The sequence below is a fragment of the Rhineura floridana genome, chromosome 9, assembly GCF_030035675.1.
Source record: "Rhineura floridana isolate rRhiFlo1 chromosome 9, rRhiFlo1.hap2, whole genome shotgun sequence".
Taxonomy (NCBI): Eukaryota; Metazoa; Chordata; class Lepidosauria; order Squamata; family Rhineuridae; genus Rhineura; species Rhineura floridana.
In genome coordinates this window covers 56,381,178-56,407,924 of record NC_084488.1, presented here as the reverse complement: position 1 = coordinate 56,407,924, position 26,747 = coordinate 56,381,178, and the positions used below count along the sequence as shown (strand labels likewise).

General features: G+C 42.3%; 1 protein-coding gene across 1 annotated transcript in view; it reads right to left on the bottom strand.

The window, feature by feature from the left end:
• The window catches only part of FSTL5 (follistatin like 5), a 591,837-nt gene that overhangs the window by 223,090 nt on the left and 342,000 nt on the right, over window positions 1-26,747 (bottom strand). Inside the window, exon 5 of the mRNA XM_061583858.1 lies at window positions 8,441-8,637. Within this exon, the coding sequence (XP_061439842.1) occupies window positions 8,441-8,637 (197 nt within the window). The remainder of the gene's footprint in view (window positions 1-8,440; window positions 8,638-26,747) is intronic.

The following is a 26,747-nucleotide window of genomic DNA, read 5'->3' as shown; positions in this document are numbered from 1 at the left end:
GGGAAATTGCCCACCTCTTCCTCCAAAGTGAGAGCCCCTTCCCCCCCCCCCACGCTTATGCTAAGATTGGTAGACTCTATGGAAAGGCCTAACATGTGCAGTGTGGTCTGATGTGAGAATGGGGATCAGGGAACAATTAGGCAATTTGAGAATTTTCTATATAGGACATTTAGTAACAAAGATATTTCTAGATGTCAGAGGGGGAAAGAATTTCTGGGGGTACTTTCACATTATGAATTTAGATCTAGTTCAGCATTGTCAACCCAGCTGGTAAGTGGTTTTCCAGGATTTCAGACGGGGTCTTTCCTAATGCTACCTGGAGATGCCGAGGATTGAACCTGAGACTTTTGGCATGTAAAGCTAAGCTACAGCCCTTGTGACAGTAGGTGCCTTGATGATTGCTTAAACTAAGAAAAAAGACTGAATGAAAGTGATTACTGTCACTGCTCACTATAGTCAGGATGCTAATGGTGAGCTCCCCTTTCAACTATATTTCAAGGAAAATGCCTGCTCTGATAGGAACATGCCCTTCCTTAAATGTTTGCTGGAGAACATTCAGATCTGTGCTACCAGTGTCTGTCTCTCTCAAACAAAGCCAGCTGCTTACACAATAAGCAATTATTACATATTTACATTTGTTGTTTTAAAAATGCTGTCCGTCAAAACAATGTGATAAAGAATGCCAATACCCCACCCTTTTTTAAAGATTATGCTTCCATTGCAGCTTTTCAGGTGTTTTTTTATTCATCTCAATAAATTTACCCTATTGAGAGACTGACTTGTTTGTTTAATGATCCAGCATGGAATGAGAAGGCAGAAGTTGCTTGTTCTGGTTCTGGTTCTGCAAATGAATGTTTATTTGTGGAGCTCAGAAAGACCACTTGGAAGGTAATTTTATGCCCTTTGACTCTAAATGTCTTACATATAAAATGTTTCCTGATAAAAGCAGAGTATGAAACTCCTAGTATTCACTACTTCCTATGTAAATTAGTTTTGTTCAGATGGGTAAAACCAGTCTTCAGCTGTAGGATCCATGTTATTCTGGAAATAATTTCCATAACATTTTCAGCACATGCAAAAATGGTGCTGGTTTTATCAAAGCCGAGAGAGAGAGAGAGAGAGAGAGAGAGAGAGAGAGAGAGAGAATTACAGTAGGTTCCCCCCCCACTCCCCATTTGCCACCTGCTTAAGAAGCTGTGAGTTTGGAGGAAATATTTTGCCATTTTTTCCTCCAGGAAAATATTTTATGTACGTTTTGAGACAGTGGTGGTCATATTATTTTTGGTGTGGTGACGTATTATTTTTCTTCCTTAAACCAGCTTCCCCAGCCTGTGCCCTCTGGATGTTTTGAACAACTTCCCTCACCCTGACCATTGGACATGCTGGCTGCAGCTAATGGGAGTTGGAATCCTACAACATTTGTTGTTGTTGCTATGTGCCTTCAAGTCAATCACAATTTATGGCAACCCTATGAATCAGCAACCTCCAATAACATCTGTTGTGAACCACCCTGTTCAGATCTTGTACAACATTTAGACAGCACCAAGTTGGGAAACACTAGTTTAATCCAAGGATGGGGAACATTTTTCAACCCAAGCAGCAAGCAAGCTCCTCTGTCATCATTTGTTGCTGCAAACCATCATTTCTTTAAAAAAAAGGAAAAGGAAAATTGACTCCAAAAATTATTTAGAATCCTCCCCTTAAAATTTTCTATGAGATTTAAGCCCTGTTTTTGCCTACCCTATCCCTGAAATGTGAGCTGATATTTTTCTTTAGAGAGCTTTTGTTTCAGCCAAGTAGCCGAATACATATTCACATACTATACTTCTCGCACATAGGGAGCTTCCAGGAAAAAAATCCACATGGAAGTATCCACAAAATGCCAGAATTGCTACCAGAATCCCGTTCCGTGCCCGGTACTTCCGGGCAAAGGGGCGAGTTTGTGGCCACAGCCGAAGCTCAGGCCGCCATCGGGCGTGCACACGGCGCGCCGGCGCGCCATCGTGACACACAGGAAGGAGGCGGGGCGGCTGAAGGCCATTTAAAGCCGCTCTGCCAGCCTCCCGCCCTCCTTTGAATTGGGGTAAAGGGAGACTAAGCAGAGGCTTCTTGTGGCAAAGAAGTGCGGGAAAAGGTTTAAAGGGAAAGAGCAGCTAGGTGACACCTTTAGGCACCTTTGGGGGTGATTGGCGGTCCGGGGGCCTGCAGCTCAGGGCTATACGGCCCAGGGGGCAGAACATGGGCCGCCTTTGGGGCCAACGTGCCTCATCCGCTCGGAGTTTCACGGCTCCGGGGGGCGGTGATGCGGGTTGGACCCCCTACACATCTTCAGGGTGTGGCTTGAGCTGGGGTCTGGCATAGGGCAGCCCCGGGCTCAGGCAAGGTTTAGTCGCCCTATGGCTGCAAGCAGGCTTTGCCTGGATCATCAGAATGCTCCCGCACTTGATTTCCCCTCTGCAGGTTCATTATTCTAATTGATTTAATAAAGTGGCCCATGATTTAACCCAATGAATGGTGTTTGTGTTTTATTTCGGCAATAGGCCACAAATGGGCAATGCTGACATAAAGATTCTCTGTCTTAGAGAAGCTTGCAAATATTTCAACATTCTGGGTGGAACTGCCATACAGAAATGCTTCCATCAAGCTCCCACATGAGGTATAGCATGAGAATTTCCCCACAGTGAACATACATACATGTGCATAAAGAAAAAGAAAAATAACATTAATGGTTAAAGGAAATTTTGAACCCTATATCTTTTATTTGTTTCTTTGCCTCTATCTAGAGGCTTCTTGGCCAATGAAAGCTTTTGTTATGTAACTTGTTAATCTCAATCCTATATCTACTTATAAATATTTTCACTCCACACCAAACTATTCTGCTTTACAGATTCTGATAGCCCTGCAACTTTTCCATGTATAGCTAGAAGTGGAAGAACCCTATTGAAAATCATTTTACATGGAGTGAGTGAACTCAACAATCCTTATGACTCATGCATCAGCAAATGTGTTTTGTGAAAGCTCAGACCTATATACAGCTCTCTGTCAACTCTTCATAATTAAAAACTACTCTCACTCTCTCTTGGCTGCTTTGGATGTACTTAGTATTTTTATTATTACAGGAATTATCCTTAGTGAATACTGGGCTCATGCACTCCTTCTACCCTTTCTCCTCTGGTGTAACTGTGAAAATTTGGAAGCTTTTGCTTCTTTTACATTAAGTGCAGTTTGCTGTGTTGGCTGAACCTGGTAAAACTGTGTTTAATTTTAACAATGGTTAGCTTGAACAAGTCGAAACAACTAACCATGGTTAGTTTAGACCACAGTTTATGAAGTTGCCTGTTTAACTGATGTTAAAATGAACCACAATTTGAAGTTTGGACAGCATGTTAAATTATGGATAATCTAAAAAAAGAAGCAGACACTTGGGTCTCCTTCCCTTGGCTGTGCTGGAGAAGAGGAAAGAGTGTGCAAACCTGTGGCTTGCTGCACTTCATTCTTGTAGCATTAAACCATGCTTTGCTATTATGTCTGAAAATAGCACACACACACCCTGCCCCATCACACACATGTGAACTAGGGAGCCCATGCACACATTCCAAGCACTTCTGCCTGAAGATGCAGTGTGGCTGATTCCCCCCCCTTTTCCTAGGTGTTGCTGGCAGCTTTTCAGGAGAGCAGAGGTGATGCTGCCAGAATGGTGACATTGAAAAGTCCAGATGTTCTGACACTTTGAATCCATATAATCAAGTCCATAAAAATGTGTCCGTTTGCTATTAGCCAACATGCCTGTGTATGTCGCTGTCTATGAATAGAGGGATCATGCATCTGTATGTACATTCTGCATGCTGTTGTGTATGCGTGAATAAGCTTTACTTTTCCTTAAAATATATTTCCTCTATAAGAAAACAAATGCATTAATCACTGGTAAAGCACATTTTACTACTGTGTCTTCCCATAAAACAACTGGTACTTCAAATATTCACCTCTCAGCATTAAGCAGTCACATTGACACCTGCAATAATTGAAAATGAATTTACAACTATACAGGAAATTGTAATTGCTTTCATGGCATACAAAACACACAAGTAAATTAACTTCACTACAGATTCACAGCTCACAATGAGGGGGACTTTTAGCAAGATATCACTTGATTGACTATTATATTTAACGTCAGATTCTCAGGGATTGTAAAATGCCCTCAGTGCCTACTAAGCACTCATTTTACCAGATGCTTTGTGGATTTTATTTCACCAATAGATCAGAAAGGAGACAAAATGAATCATATTAGCTAGAACCTACAACCCAGAGTGCTCAGGGAACATAATGAACTATTGACCAAGTTTGCTGATTTGGTTGTGCTTCTCAGTCTATATATAACAACATATTGCGTATAATGACTCATCCCTCTGTGCAAATATTCTGGTTTATGTAATACATGAATCACAGAGTTAATTTTTTGGAAATACTTATCCTTTTATTCATTGTTCTTTTATCCTGCCCTTCCTCTCAAATGAGAGCCTATGGAAGCTAACATCATAAAATAACACAGCAAGCTAACAATATTTTAAAACAACAATCAACGAGCCATCATAAAACATCATAAAGATAACAGCAGATAAAACTTAACACATCTTATCCCCCCCCCCCAAAAAAAGGTCTGGACAAATAAAGGAGTTTTTACATTTCCTGTGAGCATGGCTGAAGTGGGGCACCTGATGGTATTCAGGAAGGAGTTCTATAAATGCCGGGGGGGGGGTGCACTGAAAACACCCTGTCTCTTGTTGGCATCTGTCTCGCTACTCCAAATGATAGGACCATGAGCACAGCCTCTCCCGCTTATTGCAAAGTTCAAGACACAAGGTGTTAAGAAAGACATTCCTTCAAATAGTGAGTGGGTACATTAGCACTAACACGATGACTTCAGTCCAGCAGCACACCAGCAGCCATTGCAGCAATCTGAGGCCTGGAATAGCATGTTTCCTCCTCAGTGTACCACATCAGCCAAGCTGCAGCATTCTCTACCAGCTGCAAGTTTCTGAACAATTTACAAATGAAATAAGAAGCAGTATGACCTTCTTTATTTTTAGAGTTGGAGAGGAATTAGTAGCCAAAATTCAGAGGAGAAGGTAGATAAACATTCATGCACACACATCACATCAAAAGCCAGAAACCCCAGGTAGCCAAACCCCGTTTCCTCTGCTGGAAAGCCAATCAGCTTTCGTCTGGGCAGTGCATATAAGATTTTGTCCCTGTGCTGCATTGGGAGTGCTGGGGCAAGGGAAAGGCTTTAAGCTGCACCACAGTGTTCCCAAAGAGTCAAGATGGCTGTCTCGCACCAAAAACAACAGCATAAAAACATTGATTTTTTTGTTCACTGGGAGTGTTTAACTTTTCCCCTCAGCATAAACTTGGCTGCTAACGAGTGCTGACAGGAGGGAGATGAGAGAGAGAGAGAGAGAGAGAGAGAGAGAGAGAGAGAGAGAGAGAGAGAGAGAGAGGCTTCAGCCTCCATCAGGAGTGTAGTCTTTGGAGGTTGCAGGACAGTGCAGACCCCTTGCTGTTTTGGGACCAGGGTCCTGGCCAGGTTCCTATGTACAAGCCAATTATCATGAAAGGGAAGCACCTTGGCCACTGAGAAGAGTCCTTGTCCTTTCATGCTGATTGGAGCCAATTAGAGGAAAAGGAGGTGAATCGGCCACTGAGAAGACTCTTCTCAGTAGCTAACACACAGCCTCCCTTTTCATGCTGATTAGCTCAGAGGGATGTCTGTTGGAAGCGGAGTGCTGACTTGGAGACCACATGGAGAGCAAGGGACATGAGGGAAAGTGGGAAAGGGGTATGGCTGTAAAAGGGTTGCAGTATGACTATCATGAAGGGACCTTGCACTTCTGAATTGGCCGCTACACTACTGACCTCCAATGGGAGTGGATGGGGGAACAGGGATTTTGTGTGTATGTGTGTGTATATGTGTGTATGTGTATGGTCCCTGACTTACCACATGCACACACGCTATTGCAGTTGGTCCTTAGGCCCCAAAAGGTTGTCCATTCCTGACATAAAGGGTTAAGCAAAACACTTTTTGAGTGAAAGGCTAGGGATGACACAAACAAATTGCTAACAGAATACTTCTGCTATATAGACTTTATGCACAATGCAGTTGTGAACGGCTGTTTTTCCTGACCCAGCAACTGATCAAGTGGCCATGGTATCAATGCCAATTTCACACTCATAAGAATTTCAGAATTATGCATCCTTCAATCACTGGTAGCACCAACCATCTTATCTAAGCTGCATGAATAGTCTCCAAATCAGCACTAGGAACTATGCATTCAGCTCCAGGTGCTGAATGGGATGATCTAGAACCAGGAAACCATTCTGTCCGTGTTTTTGCTGCACCATTGTAGGTCCAGCAGCTTTTTCCCTGTCTTGATTGAGCCATGTGGATGGCAACCTTAGGGTGTCTTTCCATGGAATCTGTGCTGAACTTATTCTAAGGAGGAGGAGGGGGGCTATGAAACATAAAACAGTGACATTTTCAAATTTCAAACTATAGTCCCATATAGCAATATGATCTCAGTACTAAGGTTTATCAATAATATGAGTGTTCATAATAAAGAAGGTTGAACAGATGCGAAAAGCTTTGACCCAGCTATAATCAAGTTTATCTACAACATTCAGCAAATACTTCTTACACTTGACTTCCAGTGCTGTTATTCTAGTCTGCTTGCATAAAGGCTGTCAATCATAGAAAATGGTATGTTGGATTTGTAGTGTACACACATGACCTAGGATGAAATGACTAGCTATCATTTGTTTGAGAAATAAAGATGGATTTATTCTCCAGTCCCTGTGATGTACAAATAGAGTGAATTAACTATCTACAGGACTTCTTATTCCTAATGTTAAGAGAATATTTGTGAAGGTGGTATTTGTTCCGATCAAAGACACATGAGCCCTGATTAAATTTCCACAAAGCTTTAACTGAATCTTTTAGAAACTGGAATAATATGTGGTGAGGAACAAACCAATTTCATGCTGTTTTCTTCAAGAATGCTAAAAACAACTAAAACAGAGTAACAAAAGGTAGCACATTTCATGTTAATGTGAACTAACCAGGATCAAACCATCGTTTCAGATTCTGGCTCGTTTTCAGACTCAAGTTTTTTGTTTGTTTGTTTGTTTTAAACAGAGTTCCAGAGTTGGGAAATCATGGGGAACTGTGTTTAGTTTACAACCAAAGTAGAAGCTTTCAATATTGTCCTCTGGTGCACAAAAAGGAACAGGGACAGGGAAGCCCACAAGTCTGAGGCTTCTGCAATTTCATTCATGTAGTGGGTGAAATCAAATATTTTCACAATATTTTGTGAAAGAGAGGCTAATTGAGGAAGGAATCAGTTACAACAGAAAGTGGCTAACATCCAAACCACTTATTTAGGCCTTCATCAGGGGCTATAAACAAATAAAACAGCAGGGACAAATTTACTTATATAAGCATGTAAAATCATACATATAACATCTCTAAATCAGTCTATGACTTACATTGCAGGAGAAATATAATCAAGTGGTTCCACCTGCACCTTATTTCTGGTTGCTGTGATATATACACATGCTTAATATTCTGTTCTTTGAGGTGTTTATATTGTTGTAAGAGGTCTGCTAATTTGAATTTCTTGATAGCCTGCAATGTAAGTCATAGACTGATTTAGAGATGTTATATGTATGATTTTACATGTTTATATAAGTAAATTTGTCCCTGCTGTTTTATTTGTTTATAGCCCCTGATGAAAGCCTAAAAATCTATAGGCTGAAATGTGCCGGGTTTAAACACACAATAAATTCCTGTTTTTCTAGCATCTTGGCTTTTGCCGTCTATTTTTTCCTCTTTGAAGGAATCACTTGGGCATCTCCCAGGAAAGTGTAAAAGAGAACATGGTAGAAATGTATGGTTTGGAGAAAGCAAATTGGGAGACGTTTTTCTCCCTTCCTCATAATACTAGAACCAGGGTCTTCCAATGAAGCTGAATGTTGGAAGATTCAGGACAGGCAATTGGAAGTATATAAGGATTTGCTTCCATAAGATACAGTGATGGACAACAACATGGACGGCTTCAAAAGAGGATCAGACAAATTCATGGAGGATAAGGCTATCCGCCACTACTAGGCATGGTGGCTATGTTCTATCTCTGCTGTCAGAGGCAGTATGCCTTTGAATGCCAGTTGCTGGGAATCACAAGAAGGGGCAGTGCTGCTGTTGTACTCAGGGCCTGCTTGCAAGCTTCCCACAGGCATCTGGTTGGCCACTGTGAGGATGCTGGAATAGATGGGACTTGAGCCTGATCTAGCAGGGCTTTTCTTATGCTTTTATGTACTATCCAAATATAAAAAGGCCTGGTGAGAACCTGTCATCTGAACCAATGAAAATGTAATGAAAGCCTTTTACCTGTGTTAGTTCATTGCTGTCCACAAGACCATTGTTGTCTGAATCATAATATTTAAACATCTGGTCCACCAACAATTTCTTCAAAGCCATTTTATCTTCAACACTTCTTTCTCTTGTTTGTAGAATGTATCTTCTGTTTTGGAGATCCAGCAGAAAGTTTTTCATCTTATTGTAGTCAATGGACTTACAGTTATCTCCTGCCAAGATAAGGACATATTTCAGGTTATTAGAATTGGTTTTTTTATATGTATTTAAGAAAGGGAGGCTTAGAGTTTTTGTTAGCACAGTTGTTACAATTGAATTCTGACCCTTAAGCATATCTAAATATGCCAAAACCAATACAGATATTTTTAAAAGTCCAAGCAAATGGAAAAGAGTATATGGCTAAATTTAACTGAAGCTTTTAGAAATGCACAATGCAAAGTGGATGTGGCCATGAGATATCTCTGAGTGCTGACTGGACAATAGTTATTTTCTAGAACAGTTTAGGAATTAGTCCATAGCATAAATATCAATAATTGACATAAACAATGTCAGCTAGTAGAACAATAAAACAGCATAAGGAATTAAAACTATTTGCGGCCAATGGGCGAAATAAAACACAGACAATAGCAGTTATGGGTTGAACAAAGGACCACTTTATTAACCTATAACAAACCCATTAAAGTGACCTGCAGAGGGGAAACCTAGGTGCGGGAACTAACTAAAGGGGTGACCAGCCCCTGCTGGGGCAAAGGGCAACCCCCTTTTGCTTACCCCTTGCCCCAGCCACACTTTGTAGGTGAGTAGGGGGGCCTTCCCATGTCACCACCCCCCGGGGCCGTACAACCCCAGGTGGATGAGGTAAGTTGGCCCCAAAAGCAGCCCATATCCTGCCCTTGTGCCGTAAAACCCTGAGAGACAGGCCTCCGGAACCACCAGTCACCTCCAAAGGTGCCTAAGGGGGCCACCTAGCTGTCCTTACCTACTTCCCTTCCCGCACCTTACCACATCAGTAACCCCAATCCTGCCCCACTCAGGGCATCAATTTTAGCTAACCAAATTAGCCGAATTAGCCAAAACCACCTATTAATCATGACACCCCCTAACCTGATTCCCTCCCACCCTCATAGTGTGAAGTAGGCAAAAAACCTGCCTGCCAACCAGGGTGGGCAGGATAAAAATTCCTACTCAGCCCTGAAGCGACCAAGAACACACCATAAAAGAGGGAGGGCGGGGTGGGCGTCACGAGCCGAAGAGGAGGAAGGAGGGTGCAGCATGGGCTTAAATAAGCCCCCTGGCACTCCGCCCCTCCAAGCAGCATGTTGTGCGTGCCAATTATGTGCGACACGCAATGCTGCCCTTACCACAAATGGTGGCTGTGGCTTCACCCTCTAGCCGCAATTACGCTCTGCCTGCCCAGGCTTCGCGTGGGCGAGCGGAGCGGGATTTAAACTCAGTTGATGAAAAGCATATTCATAAAAAAAATAAAATAACTTGAAAATCAGTTTGAGAGGAAAGTGAAAGATCCATTTAACTTGTTCAACAAGAGGTCAATTTCTACTTTAAAATGTCAATACAATTGCCTAGGTAATCGTTATGCATGTGAGTTTTACTCACAGAATTCAATCACTTCCTAATGATGACATTTTTCATATGTCTTTGAAATTAATTTCAGCTCTAAAGTGTGAAGAATGGGTCAATTACAGGAGCTAATAAGGCTCACTAAACAGAGGTAAAAGGGTGATTCAGAAAACTGTCGCCATTGACATGTCAAGCTTCTTTCACATAAATTATGTTATATGGAAGAAAAAATCATAATCAAAAGCCATCTGTTACATCCATTATTTATTTAAAAATAGCAATTAAGTTCATACAGATAAATGTATGGCAAATTAATTCTGGTACAGAGAAAGCATCATGCTTTAGAGTAAATGACTCAGAGTGATTAGTGAATTCAGAGAAGGAGCAACCTTACACACTTGATTCCCCTAAATGGATTATAAGCAGCCAATACATCTGATCCCTTGAGCAATTCCAGGCCCAGTCTGCAAAAAACAACAACATCCTAACCCCCCCCCCCAAAAAAAACGCCAAACCAACCCATGGCACATCCAAGGGGTATGGCTTTAGGAATGCCCAGTGATTTAGAAAGAGTGTGCATGACAGATATTACCATGCCACGCCCTCTTCTATCAAGATGAGCTCAGTGTAGCAACTGATGGAAAACTCTTCTGCAATTTCATGTTGCTACACTTCTTTTTTGGAAGCATAATAAAACATATGGCATTCCAAAGACAAACATCCTTATCTTTCTTGCACCTGCCTTTTATTTCTAAGATAAAAGATGAAGGAACTCTCTTTAGAATCGTCTTTCCCCTGCTCGTCCCAACAGATTTATGCACAAGGGCTAAAATTGCAATAGCTTCCTAGGATTTCTAGCTTGCCAAGAGTTATGGAAATACATGAGAAATGATGTAAAGTTCAATAAAAGAAGGCTGGGTGAAAAACTGCCATTTGTTGCAGAGTTTTGAGATAATCATGCCAAAAGAAGAAGAAACAGCAGTAGCAGCTAGAGAAGGATTAACAGGTTTGTTGTCTAGGCTTGTAAATGCCTTGTGACAAGCAGAAATTTAATAGACAAAAATGCAGAGATGAGAGATGCACTACCTGTTGAATGTTTAAAGACGTAAGGGTGTAATTTAGTTTCTCTTGTATAAAACATCACGTAATTTAAAAAAGAAACCATCTCTGCTATCTTTTCGGCACCTTTTGAAGACTTTCCTCTTTCAACAAGCCTTTTAAGTTGAGACTTATCCCAGTCTGCATCTGTGTCAGAATTGTTTAGTATGTTTTTTAATAATGTTTTTAACCCTTTTTAAGGGTTGTTTTTAAAATGTTTTTAATGCTGTTTTGTTTTAATGTATTTTAAGATCTGTTTTTATGATGTTTTAAAGTGTTTTAGTGCTTTGTTTGCTGCCCTGGGCTCCTGCTGGGAGGAAGGGTGGGATACAAATTAAATAAATAAATAAATAAATAATTTAGAGCAGCCTTTCCCAGCCAGTGTGCCTCCAGATGTTGTTGGACCACAACTCCCATCAGCCTCAGCAAGCATTGTCAATGGTCAGGAAAGATGGGAATTGTGGTCCAACAACATCTGGAGGCACACTGGTTGGGAAAGGCTGATTTAGAGGGTTGGCGTTCCAGTCCTGTGCCTTTAAGGTTGTGTGACAGGAAATAGGTGCTGACCTCTTTATCAAGGATATAGAACTCTTGTTGTTTCATGCCTCTTCTTTGCTCCTCTCATGCCAAAATGAAAGGCAAGCACAGGGTGACCAAGTGTAATCAAATTATATCACACAGCAGTATCAATATTTAAAGCCTTCCATTATTTCCAATGGAATGCTCGTACTAATTCATGTTTGCATTGAATGAGGCATGAGCAGCAACAAAAGAGATCTGGTGTGGCATACTGGCCAAAGAGATTGAGCTATAAATGCCTCTCTGACATGAACTCATTAGTTGGCCTTAGGTGAGCTATGGTCCCTCAGGCCCAGTCAGCCCACCCCACATCTGCATTATGGGGGATAGTAGTAATAACTTTACAAGGTTGTTATAAGGGTTATAACTAGGTAGCACCTGTGAGGCTCTTGGAACATTTGAAAGTGTGTATATACATCTTAAGTATTATTATCATTGGGACAAACATATCTACCAATATTAGTTTCTCTTAAATTTTAATTTTTCAAATCCTAAATTCAGTTTGCCACATCTCTGCATTTTTTGTAGAAAAAAAGCTCTTGTGAAAGTTTGTCAGCATTTTAGTATATATTTCTCCCAACATACTCATTTTATAGCAATTTACCTTAATGCATTTTAATATTATTTTCACTAATATATGTAATATTTGTGTGTGTGTCAACAGGCTTATGCAGCTGATTAAAAAGTCTTTTGAGTAGCCAGTTATTATACTGATTGTTTTGTATTGCTTTTAGATGTATTTATGTTGCTGTACACTGTCCTGATGTTTTATGTGAGGGTAGTATACAAATATTTTTATAAACAAACAAAGAATTGTATGCACTTTCCTCTAATATATACGTTTTTGTACACAATTTATTGCTGGAGAACTTGTATCACAAAATTCAGAGAAATTTTTGAAAATCTTCAGATTTCAGTGAGAATTCCAAAGGACATGTGTGTTTAGGTTTGCGTATTGTTTTGAAAATGGAAATGGACTGCCTTCAAGTCGATTCCGACTTATGGTGACCCTATGAGTAGGGTTTTCATGGTAAGCGGTATTCAGAGGGCGTTTACCATTGCCTTCCTCTGAGGCTGAGAGGCAGTGAGTGGCCCAAGGTCACCCAGTGAGCTTCATGGCTGTGTGAGAATTCAAACTCAGGTCGTAATCCAACACCTTAACCACTACACCACACTGGCTCTAAACGTATTGTTTTGGGAAGAGCAAATTAAGTAGGTCTACATTAAAAATATGAACTGCACCAAGATTCTTCCCCATCTCTAATTATTATTAAAAAATGAGCTTGCTAAACAAAGCCAGCAACTCTGAGGGCTTTTGGTAAAATGGTGAGCATTAGGTCACCAGGACTGGCCCACAACATTTTGCTGCCTGAGGCTGCCGTATGTGTAAGGAGAGAGGATAATGGTGCCCTCCCTCCTTCCACACACAGAAGCCCACTGTTCTGGTCTTACTTCAAGACTGGCAATGGGACTATGTCCTCTACTCAAGGGCAATAGGCTAAGGTTGCATCTTCACTATACATTTAAAGCAACATTATGACACTTTAAACAGCTGTGGCTTGGGAACTGTAGTTTGATAAGGATGCTGAGAGTTAGTTGGAAATCCTTATTCCCCTCACAGAGCTGCAATTTCCTGAATTACCTGGGAAGTGGGATTGACTGTTAAATCACTCTGGGAACTGTAGCTCTGTGAGGAGAATAGGTGTCTCCTAAAAACTCTGTCAAGGATTATCAATACCTTGGCACACTCATTAACCAAAATGGAGACAATAATCAAGAAATCAGAAGAAGGCTAGGACTGGGGAGGGCAGCTATGAGAGAACTAGAAAAGCCTGCTCCACGAGCTAGAGGGAGTCCCAGCTGACGAAGCGTCAAGGCCCCAGCTGACAAAGCGTCAAGGCGAGTTAAGCAGCAGAGCGAAAAGAGGGTAAGTAGCTCCCATTTATTCCATTATTTAAATTGAAGTAAAACAGCTCAGAGAAATAACTAATAAAGGCAGCCCAAAGTCACCCTGAGCTAGGAGCCAAATCCTGAAAGAACCTATATCTTAGGAGACAGATCCTAGGAGAAGGAAGTGTATAGAAAGCTAGTTTTCAACACCGCCCTAGCAGGAAAGCTTCAGGGGACACTGTAAACAAGGCTAAATTCCAGTCGGAGAGAAGGGGGAAAAGGAAACTCCACCGATACATACAGGGAGAGAGTCAGCTCAGTCCTTGCTAAAAAGGGCAGCTTCAGCCTTCCTGAAACACAACCACAAGCTCTGTTTCCCTAGGTTAAAGAAAGGTCAGGCTGTTCTAGGTGGGAAAACAACAAACACAAAAGACTTGCCTGGAAGGCACAGCCCCTTGCTGAGATTAAAAGCAGCCAAAAGCTTAAACAGCCCTGCCCCTCGCTCAGGAAGGAAGCCTGAGAGAATACTAAAGAGTTAAGCCCCAGCTGATAGCCATCAGCCTCAAGTAACACATCATTGGCTGGCAGCAGTAGCTGGGAGGAACCAGCCACACATATAAAGTCAGAGCACCCTAGCGAGGGAGCCTGCTCCACGAGCTAGAGGGAGCCCCAGCTGACAAAGCGTCAAGGCGAGTTAAGCAGCAGAGCGAGTTCGGCAGCAGGGCGAGGAGGCCAGGGTCCCCCACTCTGCCCGTCTGTTCCCTGACCTCAACTAAACCGCAGTCTCCAACCCATTGACGTAATAAACCTTAAACAAAACTATGCAGGTAAGAAGCCAGCAGGGGTGTGGGGGCTTTCCAGTGTTTTGCACTGCCTGCAGCATGTACGACTATCTGCCTGTTGGACAGAAGTCGTGGGTGTGCTCTCGGTGCAATGAGCTCCTGGCTCTCCGGGAATGACTTCATTTCCTTGAGGCCAAGGTGGCGGACCTGGAAAAGCTGAGAGAGGCAGAGAGGTGTGTGGAGGAGGCCTTCAGGGACGTTATAGCTGTGTCCCACTCCAACGATGATAGCTCTCCTGCTATCATGGACAATGATGGTCTCGGGGAAGGAGAGCATCCAGCTGAGGAAGAGGGAAACGATCCCTTAGAAGGGACCCATTCCTTGGGGGATAAGCAGCTATCCTCTCGTGCCGAGGATATATCTCCAGGGGCTGGAGGGATCCTTGTAGTGGGTGATTTGATCATTAGGAACATAGACAGTGAGGTGTGTGATGGGCGTGTAGACCGCAAGGTGTTTTGCCTGCCTGGTGCGAAGGTTGCGGATATCGCCCGTCGTTTAGATAGTTTGGTAGACAGTGCTGGGAAGGAGTCAGTGGTCGTGGTGCACGTTGGCACCAACGACATGGGGAAATGCAGCCGTGAGGTCCTGGAAGCAAAATTTAGGTTGCTAGGTAGGATGCTGAAAGCCAGGACCTCCAAGGTGGCTTTCTCTGAAATGCTACCAGTTCCACGCGCAGGACCAGCCAGACAGGCCCAGCTTCGCAGTCTCAATGCGTGGATGAGACGATGGTGTCGGGTGGAAGGGTTTGAATTTGTTAGGCACTGCGGAACTTTTTGGGACAAGCCGGGCCTGTACAAAAGGGACGGGCTCCACTTGAACCAGAATGGAACCAGACTGCTGGCACTTAAAATTAAAAAGGTGGCAGAGCAGCTTTTAAACTGACTGAGGGGGGAAACCCGACAGGAGCTGAGAAAGGTCCGGTTCGGAATAAACCTCCCCCCTGGGATAAAAACCAAAGAAATGATGAAATTTTAAAAGGGGTAGGCCTAGAAGTAGGCATTGTGAGAGCAGGGGCACAGGATATAAATTCAGAAGAGCAAAATTACCACAGGCCTAACCACAAGTGCCAAAGACACTTGAAGAGAGACACTGCTTACAAGTGCCTGTACGCTAATGCTAGGAGCCTGCGAACCAAGATGGGAGAACTGGAATGCTTGGTCTTAGAGGAGAGCATTGATATAGTGAGCATAACGGAGACCTGGTGGAATGGAGAAAACCAGTGGGATATGGTTATCCCTGGATATAAACTATATCGGAAGGACAGGGAAGGACGTATTGGTGGCGGAGTCGCTCTATACGTGAAAGAAGGCATTGAATCCAGCAAGCTCAAAACCCCCAAAGAGGCAGACTCCTCCACAGAATCGTTGTGGGTGGTGATACCATGCCCCAGGAGGGACTTAATACTGGGAACGATCTATCGTCCCCCTGATCAAAATGCTCAGGGAGACCTGGAGATGAGATATGAAATTGAGGAAGCATCCAAACTAGGAAATGTGGTAGTAATGGGTGACTTCAACTACCCGGACATAGACTGGCTGCATATGTGTTCCAGTCATGACAAAGAAGCAAAGTTTCTAGATATTCTAAATGACTATTCCCTAGACCAGTTGGTCATGGAACCGACCAGAGGGACAGCAACCCTGGACTTAATCCTCAGTGGGGACCGGGACCTGGTGCGAGACGTAAGTGTTGTTGAACCGATTGGGAGCAGTGACCACAGTGCTATTAAATTAAACATACATGTAACTGGCCAATTGCCAAGAAAATCCAACACGGTCACATTTGACTTCAAAAGAGGAAACTTCACAAAAATGAGGGGATTGGTAAAAAGAAAGCTGAAAAACAAAGTCCAGAGGGTCACATCACTCGAAAATGCTTGGAAGTTGTTTAAAAACACTATATTAGAAGCTCCACTGGAGTGCATACCGCAGACCAGAAAAGGTACCGCCAGGGCCAAGAAGATGCCAGCATGGTTAACGAGCAAAGTCAAGGAAGCTCTTAGAGGCAAAAAGTCTTCCTTCAGAAAATGGAAGTCTTGTCCAAATGAAGAAAATAAAAAAGAACACAAACTCTGGCAAAAGAAATGCAAGAAGACAATAAGGGATGCTAAAAAAGAATTTGAGGAGCACATTGCTAAGAACATAAAAACCAACAACAAAAAATTCTATAAATACATTCAAAGCAGGAGACCATCTAGGGAGACAATTGGACCCTTGGATGATAAGGGAGTCAAAGGTGTACTAAAGAACGATAAGGAGATTGCAGAGAAGCTAAATGAATTCTTTGCATCTGTCTTCACAGTGGAAGATATAGGGCAGATCCCTGAACCTGAACTAACATTTGCAGGAAGGGATTCTGAGGAACTGAGACAAATAGTGGTAACGAGAGAGGAAGTTCTAAGCTTAATGGACAATATAAAAACTGACAAATCACCGGGCCCGGATGGCATCCACCCGAGAGTTCTCAAAGAACTCAAATGTGAAATTGCTGATCTGCTAACTAAAATATGTAACTTGTCCCTTGGGTCCTCCTCCGTGCCTGAGGACTGGAAAGTGGCCAATGTAACGCCAATCTTCAAAAAGGGATCCAGAGGGGATCCCGGAAATTACAGGCCAGTTAGCTTAACTTCTGTCCCTGGAAAACTGGTAGAAAGTATGATTAAAGCTAGATTAACTAAGCACATAGAAGAACAAGCCTTGCTGAAGCAGAGCCAGCATGGCTTCTGCAAGGGAAAGTCCTGTCTCAGTAACCTATTAGAATTCTTTGAGAGTGTCAACAAGCATATAGATAGAGGTGATCCAGTGGACATAGTGTACTTAGACTTTCAAAAAGCGTTTGACAAGGTACCTCACCAAAGGCTTCTGAGGAAGCTTAGCAGTCATGGAATAAGAGGAGAGGTCCTCTTGTGGATAAGAAATTGGTTAAGAAGCAGAAAGCAGAGAGTAGGAATAAACGGACAGTTCTCCCAATGGAGGGCTGTAGAAAGTGGAGTCCCTCAAGGATCGGTATTGGGACCTGTACTTTTCAACTTGTTCATTAATGACCTAGAATTAGGAGTGAGCAGTGAAGTGGCCAAGTTTGCTGAGGACACTAAATTGTTCAGGGTTGTTAAAACAAAAAGGGATTGCGAAGAGCTCCAAAAAGACGTCTCCAAACTGAGTGAATGGGCAGAAAAATGGCAAATGCAATTCAATATAAACAAGTGTAAAATTATGCATATTGGAGCAAAAAATCTTAATTTCACATATACGCTCATGGGGTCTGAACTGGCGGTGACCGACCAGGAGAGAGACCTCGGGGTTGTAGTGGACAGCACGATGAAAATGTCGACCCAGTGTGCGGCAGCTGTGAAAAAGGCAAATTCCATGCTAGCGATAATTAGGAAAGGTATTGAAAATAAAACAGCCGATATCATAATGCCGTTGTATAAATCTATGGTGCGGCTGCATTTGGAATACTGTGTACAGTTCTGGTCGCCTCATCTCAAAAAGGATATTCTAGAGTTGGAAAAGGTTCAGAAGAGGGCAACCAGAATGATCAAGGGGATGGAGCGACTCCCTTATGAGGAAAGGTTGCAGCATTTGGGGCTTTTTAGTTTAGAGAAAAGGCGGGTCAGAGGAGACATGATAGAAGTGTATAAAATTATGCATGGCATTGAGAAAGTGGATAGAGAAAAGTTCTTCTCCCTCTCTCATAATACTAGAACTCGTGCACATTCAAAGAAGCTGAATGTTGGAAGATTCAGGACAGACAAAAGGAAGTACTTCTTTACTCAGCGCACAGTTAAACTATGGAATTTGCTCCCACAAGATGCAGTAATGGCCACCAGCTTGGACGGCTTTAAAAGAAGATTAGACAAATTCATGGAGGACAGGGCTATCAATGGCTACTAGCCGTGATGGCTGTGCTCTGCCACCCTAGTCAGAGGCAGCATGCTTCTGAAAACCAGTTGCCGGAAGCCTCAGGAGGGGAGAGTGTTCTTGCACTTGGGTCCTGCTTGCGGGCTTCCCCCAGGCACCTGGTTGGCCACTGTGAGAACAGGATGCTGGACTAGATGGGCCACTGGCCTGATCCAGCAGGCTCTTCTTATGTTCTTATGTCTTCAAATGCAAAGATGTATCACTCAACACTAAAGACCATTCAGACCATGGTATTCCCGATTCCTATGGGCAGATGTGAAAGTTGGACAGTGAAAAAAGTGGGTAAGAGAAAAATCAACTCCTTTGAAATGTGGTGTTGGAGGAGAGCTTTGCAGATACCATGGACCGCGAAAAAGACCAATAATTGGGTGTTAGAACAAATTAAACCAGAACTATCACTAGGAGCTAAAATGATGAAACTGAGGTTATCATACTTTGGACACATCATGAGAAGACATGAGTCACTAGAAAAGGCTATAATGCTGGGAAAAACAGTAGGAGTAGAAAAAGAGGAAGACCAAACAAGAGATGGATTGATTCCATAAAGGAAGCCACAGACCTGAACTTACAAGATCTAAACAGGGTGGTTTACAACAGATGCTATTGGAGGTCACTGATTCATAGGGTTGCCATAGGTTGCAATCGACTTGAAGGCAAATAACAACAACCAAAAAAATAATAAAATAACTTAACAGCATTCTTAACAAGCTACAGTTCCTAGAATTCTTTAGAAGAAGCCATAACTGTTTAAAGTGGTATAATATTGCTTTAATTTTTTTTATTTTTTTTATTTATTAAATTTATATCCCATTCTTCCTCCCATAAGGTTCCAGGATGGCAAACAAATGACAAAACACTAAAAGTATTTATAAAACATCATAAAAACAAAACATCTTTAAAATAATAAAATATCTTTTAAAAATCTTAAAAACAAAACATCTTTAAAATACATCTTCTTTTAAAAAAATCTTTACAAACATCTTAAAAACAATTCCAACACCGATGTGGACTGGGATAAATATAAAGGGCAGCTGGGGCCCATGCATGGCAGGCTGTGAAGCATGTACAGCTCCATACGCCAGTATCTGACTGCCATTCCTTGCCTCCTTAGCTTTGCCACCTGAGGTGACTGCCTCATTCTGACTACTGGTTGAGCCCTCCCTGAAGGTTGCTCTATTTTGCAATGAAAGAAAATATATTTAAAATGTATTAGCCTACAGAATCCCCATTCAGCCCCCAGGGTCTGAAAGAGCTCCAGGGAGCAGGGGGCTTTGCAGTTGGTTCAGGATAAAAGCTGGCATGGCTTTAGCCACATAGCATGCTTAGCACAAACACTGCATCACTTGGGGGGGCGGGAATGGGTTGCTGGCCTTTTAAGTCCGCTCCGCCCCATTTCCGGCCTCTTTCGTCTCTTGGCACCCACCCTCCCTCCCTCCCTCCCTATGAGCAGTGGAAGTTTAACTGGTTGCCTGTAAGAGGCCGAGTAGAAGTTTTTTGCCGGTTGGTCACCTTGGTGACTGGTTCGTTTCGCCTACTCTGCATTGTGTCTTTCCAATCTGGCTCATTTGGCCCTCTATTTTGCCTTGTTTAATCTGGCTCTGATTCAGTTTGGATATTCTTTTTTTGTAAATAGCTTCAGTTGGTCACGTTTAGGTGGGTTTGTGTGGGAACTGGCACAGGTAAGGGTATTGGTGAGAACCCATAGGCACCTTTAAGGTAAAAGGTGACACCTGACCAGGGCTGGCACCAAAAGGCAGCCAGGTTGGGCCCTGACTGTGGGCTCCTGCAGCCCAGAGGGGGCCCTCGTTAAGTTGGGAGAGTAGCGCTCCCATTCTGCGATCCATCGCAGGAAGGGAGCTTCCAGGCCGCTAGTCCGTTCGCTCACTCCACCTACCTCTCTCCTGTCCTCGCTGCTGCATGTGCTGCGTGCCCAGGTCTGCCATCAACGAAGATGGCTGCGGAGGCTTCTTTAAGTGGCTCATGCCCCTACCACCATATTGGTGTATGGCACACATGCCCGGTATGCTACATGTGTGCACATGCCTGCCTTCAACCAAGATGGAAGTAGGGGCATTAGCCCCTTAAAGAAGCCTCTGCTGCCATCTTGGTTGATGGCAGCCCTGTGTGCGCAGGCTGCACAGCAGTAAAGACAGGAGACAGGTATGTGGAACAGGCACGAGCCACGCACCTGGGGCAGACTGGTGCCCATGGGCCCAGTCATGCCTTGCATCAGATCTCCAGCTGAAAATGGCCTGCGAGTTTGTGGGGACTTGTGGGATACATAGGGTTCACCTTTGGGGCTAACCTGGGCTACCCACTCGAAGTTGTGGGGCACTAGGAGGGGGGAGTCAGGAAGGTCTCCCTAATCACCCTCTTGGGTGGTGCTGAGGGAAAGGGATGGAGTTAAGGCCACCCCCTTTTCATGCAACAGGGTGGGTCTCGCCCAAGGATTTAGATTCCTGCATGGTCACACAGCAAATGGTTGGTTAGTTTGAATAAAGTTTATCAAAGTTTATTAAAGTTTATTAATTTTAATAAGTTTAATCAATGTGGCCCAAGTTTTCACCCAACTTCAACTGTCATGCCTCTTTATTTCCTGGTTACGGGCGCAATGTATACCATTGATCAAAAAAGGCTGTTGCCCAAAAAACCAACTACATTGTAAGGTAAGGAAGAGGAGAGAGTGTTTTCCCAGCTGTGGCTCCTCATTGGTGGAATTGTCACCACAGAATGGCGCACTTGGGGCTGACACACCTATATTTCAGGTGCTGTTTTGTTTTGTTGTTTTTTTAGGCCTTTTAACATTCTGATGTTACTCTATCCAGCTTCTCTGGATGCAATTCATTATATATCTAGATGGCATCTTTTAGGAAATATATTAGACATGCTAGCAACATTTAAGCATACTATTTTGATGGAGCGCTCCAACATGATAATAGCAGTAATTTCCTTCAGCGAGTACCTGTTCACTCTGCACAACACCCTGCTTTGGAATTACCATTCTAGTCATGTTAGTAAAGAAGCCATCCAAAATGTTTCCCATTTCTATAGGTTTCAGTCAGAAACCTATACAAATCAAGTCAATATTTAAACAGCTTGCCTGAAAGTCTGTCATTCCTCTCATAATGCACAATAATGGTGATAGTTTAGTATAAGGGGAGAAGTTTTGAGCTAGATCATCTGCAACCTATACACATACAATTTCATTTTCCATTTTCAAAAGTCAGGTAGCAATCCTAATTAAGATGCTCTCATTTTCAGCTATTTCCCACAGATATGTCTCTACTCCTTTGACCCCAAGTGATGTTACTTTTTTCTCTTTCTTTCTGCACCTCACTTGTATAGCGTGGAAATGACATTCACAGGTTCACCAGGGAAAGAGCTTACATACCCACTCATAGTAATTGTGATGACTCAAGAGCCAGCGTTTTTAAGAAAAACGCACAGAAGAGAAACTAAATGTTACAAGGCCTAGAGAAGTTACATGCCCTGCTGAAGCTTATCAGTAAGAATACATGCTGGGAAGCTGTTGTGTGATGGCTAGCTTGGAATGCAGATATGGGTGGAGAAATTAATGTGCTGGGTGCATAAGAAATGATGGGCATGCATAAGTTAGAAGATGAACCAATGGAAAGGTGGCAGGATGGCATTAGGGGGCCAATTAAAACGTGTCATGAATTTTTGCTTGCATTGTATTTATTTATTTATTTATTTATTTATTGAATTTCTATACCGCCCCATAGCCGAAGCTCTCTGGGCGGTTCACAACAGAATAAAACAACCAATATACAATTTAAAACCACATATAAAATTAAAAAGACTCAAAAAAATACAACGGTGAACTGTTAATATACTAAAATACTATAAGTATGACGTGTAAATACAAGATGTTATGATGTAAAAAAGATTAACTGATTAAAAAGATTAACGTAATTAAAACGTGCTTAAAATGACTGGGAGAAGAGGTACGTTTTAACCTGGCGCCGAAAAGATATTAACGTTGGCGCCAGGCGTATTTCAAGGGGGAGATCGTTCCATAACTCGGGGGACACCACTGAGAAGGCCCTTTTTCTTGTCGCTACTCTCCGAGCTTCTCTCTGAGTAGGCGCCCGAAGGAGGGCCTTCGATGTTGACCAAAGTGTACGGGTAGGTTCATATCGGGAGAGGCGTTCCAACAGGTATTGTGGTCCCATGCCATGTAAGGCTTTATAGGTTAAAACCAACACCTTGTATAAAAGTGTAGCACCCCCCCATAAGGGGTGTGCTTGTTTTGCGAATTATCGCCTTGCACCTCTTCTGGCCAGAATGAAATAAAGCTTGTTGGACCCTTCAACCTGGGTGTGGTCTTTTGGCTGTACTGCGCACCGGGCAACGAACCCATTTGGGAGACAACAATTGTACAGTTTCACAGAGGTTTGAAAAGAAGTCTCCATAAAAGCTGTATTATTTTGGTCTGTGCCCAGATGACAAACTAACCAAAATTAATGAATATAGGTTTAGAAGCATAATTCAGGGAGAGGGATGGACTGAATTTTCTGGTTTATACATTCTTATGAGTTTGAGGGTTGAGATAGATATTTCTATGAGTCCCCTTTCCAGCCTCTGATTTGGAAACCTGCACCTGGAGGTAGGCTCTGCAGGTGTGAAACATGCTCAGCTGGTCAGATGAGTCTCTTTTGTTAATCTAACAGAATGGCCAGGTGGGAGCATGGGTCTGCCAAGTGCCCATTAACTGGTGAATGGGCCAGGGAGATCCTTTTGTTATTGAAACTCTTCAGGATTGTCCTCCCCCTCCTGGGGCCTAACAGAGGCTTGTGTTTTTAGTTGAGTCTGAGGAAAGGCTGGAAACTAGGGACACACAGAGAGGTTGGCTCCCTGCACCACGGCTTTAGGATGCCTCCTGTAAGCCTGATGGAAAAGCAAGATCTATTGAATTGCTGAGGCTTTGAACCATTCCATCTTAAGCTCAGGTTGGAATGTGTGTAAATAAAAACCATATTTCCTAAAAGACCCCACAGTCTCTGCTGACGTTCTTTCCAAGGGAAGCAAACCTTGGGTAAGTGCAGGGACCCCTGGAGATCTCTCACCACTTGGAGGTTGGGGTGGTGCGCAACAGTACACACCCACACACCTTTATTTGTAGAAAAGAGAATGAATGCAATCCATAAACTTCTTTGCTTAAATATTATTGGAATAGGCCATATTCACACCATACACTTATTTCACTATTATGCCACTTGAGAAACAGTCATGGCTTCCCCCAAAGAAGGGTAGTTTGTGAAGGGTCTGGAAGTTGTTAGTAGACATGGATTCTCCCCAGAGAACTACAATTGCCTGACTGGTTTAACAGTCGGTTCCTCTGCCCATAGAACTCTGGGGATAGTGGTCTCCTAACAACTCTCACCACCCTTCACAAACTACACTTCCCAGGATTCCTTGGGGGAACCCCGGCTGTTTAAAGTATAATAATAGTGGAATGAATGCATAGTGTGAATGTGGCCTAGCTGTGACTGTGGCAGTAATGTTTATTACACATGTGCCTAATCAGTTCACATATAAAGCAGGATTAAAGAGCCAGTGTTGTGCAGTTATCAGAGTGTTGGGCTATGACAAAGGACATGTGGGTTCAAATTAACATTCAGCTGTAAAGGCTGCTGTGTGATCTTGGGTCAGTCACTCTCTTTCAGTCTTATCTACCTCAGAGGATTGTTGTGGGGTAAAAACAGTGTGCCTCACAGAGATTCTTGGAGGAAAAGGAGATAAAAACTGTATTGAGAGAGAGAACACTTTAATATTAAGAGGGACAAACAGGTGAGGAGGTATGATGGGGATGATTCACCTCACCTCACCCACACACTCTTTAGACCGCCTGCTCTCATTTTTGTATGTGATCAAAGCAGACATATAAACAAACATGTCTGCCTCTTATCATGTTTAATCTGGACCTGAGAGGCAAGCAGGTCAATTTATAGTTTGACCTGGCTCAATAGATAAGATTGTAGGAAAGTACACTAAACCTCTAATTTATTCTTAACACAATGTTATTAGCATATTGTTTCCAGCATTGGATACTACTGGATATTAACAGTTCTGGTTGCCTCTAAAATAGGATATCGAGCTGAGAAAGTTCCAAAAAGGGGAAACCAAAATGATCAAGAGGTTAGAGCATCTTCTGTATTTTAGACAAAACAAAAACAAAACTAGGAGGATCATGAATAGTATGCAGACAGCAGAGAATGGTTAATTGGCAGTAGATCCATGACAGATAGAAGGAACTCCTCCTCCACACAATGCATAAAACTAATTAATGGAATCCACAGCCAGAAAATGTTTTGATGGTCACTGGCTTAGGTGGCTTTAAATGGGAATCGGACAACTTCATGAAAGATAAATCTGTCAATTACTGTTAGCAAGTACAGTATATAGTACCATCATATTCAGAGGTATTATGCCTGTGAATAATATCAATTGCCCGTGGGCAGCAATGGAACAAGGAAGTCACTTTCATACTTTCCTTTCAAGCTTCCCAGAAACATCTAGTTGGACAATGCTGGTAGCAAATTCTAGACTCAAAATATCTGTGATTTGATCCAGAAATACTCCTCTCATGTGCATAACCCATTATTGAGAAATCATTGCATGAGGGCTGAGATTCAATTATTAGTATTCCAAAATATACTTAAAAATATATTTTGTAAGTATATGCAAATATACTTTAATATATAGATAGATACTAATAAATCTATGTTACTGAATATTTTATATCATATCCAGGCTTAAAGTAATATAATTTAATACTACGGAACAGAAATACTACAGTTATTCTTTAATACGAATGAATCATTGGAAACTACAAATACAGTAATATGCTTACCTCCAAAGTATGGTTATATTATACAAAGTTCTTCTAATTTCTGTTTTTGTTAAATCTGACAGGCAGAACTTTGCCCTAGAAAAGGGACAGAGAACCTGTGGCCATCCAGAAGCTGTTGGAGTCCAATCCATTATCCCTGACCATTGCTTTGTTGGCTGGGAGCTGTAGTCCAACAACATCTGAAGGCCACAGGTTCCCCTCCCTGCCCTAGACTATTTTTAATAATCAAATAATCATTTATTAAGTGATTCATAAAGGCTTTAAAAATAATAATAATAATTAAAACACAATATATAATAATTAAACTATTATTTATATATACAGACACACAATAATAGACAAGAAAAACCTGACTTACAAAAGAGATGGATTAAAAATATGTATATCCTAGATTTAAGACATTAGGGGAGGCTTTTCTGAAGCTGAGGTGTCATCACCAAAGAGGACTTTTCCTTTTCACTACTAATCTCATTTCACTTGGTGAGGTTATCCACTAACACCTGAGTTATACAGCAGGTATGGGATTTTTTTTTTCAGTCTCAGAGCCACATTCCCTTCTGGGCTACACAGCAGGGGCCACATGCCAGTGGTTGGCAGAGCCAGGGGCAGAAGTGGTCAAGCAATGAATGTAAATGTTACTTTGTACAGTAGACTAGTTTCTACAGTCACTCACATTTGGCCCCTGGGCCTGCAGTTTCCTATCTCTGTTATACAGGAACAGGAATGGCTTAGGAGAGAGTTCTAACATGCACATTTCAAATCATCATAACTTCACTGTGCTATCTAAGCTATGCATAGTTAGTAAAATAATAACAGCACAAATGAACTACATTAAATAATGATGGAATGCAATTTGGACTTAGTATGTGCCTGTTTTTAATCTGTAGAATTACCATATAATTAGAATGTACTTGATGTGCCCCTTCTGCTACTGTTGTCTCTTCTGTGATGGTGGCAGTTCTGTTTATTACACGTGTGCCTAATTCACCTCTAACGCCCTTGGAATTTCATTTAGAACTGTAATCTTAATTTTCCTCTTTCAAGTCTCTCATAGTCCCCTGCATTTTATAGCACTATAGAAAGAAACAAGGGAGATTACAGTAAAATATAAAGTTTTTGTTGACTGAATATGAGGTGCCCTTTCAAAAATCTTCCAGTTCCATGGGTACCACTTATCCAAGAGGAGCTCCCACAGAGGTTGGAAAATGTTTAAATAACTTACCCACACGGATGGTGCCAATCGTGTGGGTATTTCCCATAGAATCATCACCCTTCTAACTTGACTGGGCTGTTTAAATTCTCTGCCAGTTGCATGAGAGATGCTCATGGACAAGCAGCTCCCAGATGACCAAGAGACTGTCTACAGAGCACCTGAAAGGGCCGCAGTCATTAAAGCACAGGGTAAATTATGTAACTACAATACTAGAACAAAAATTACAACACTAATCATAGAATCATAGAATAGTAAAGTTGGAAGGGGCCTACAAGGCCATTGAGTCCAACCCCCTGCTCAATGCAGGAATCCAAATCAAAGCATTCCC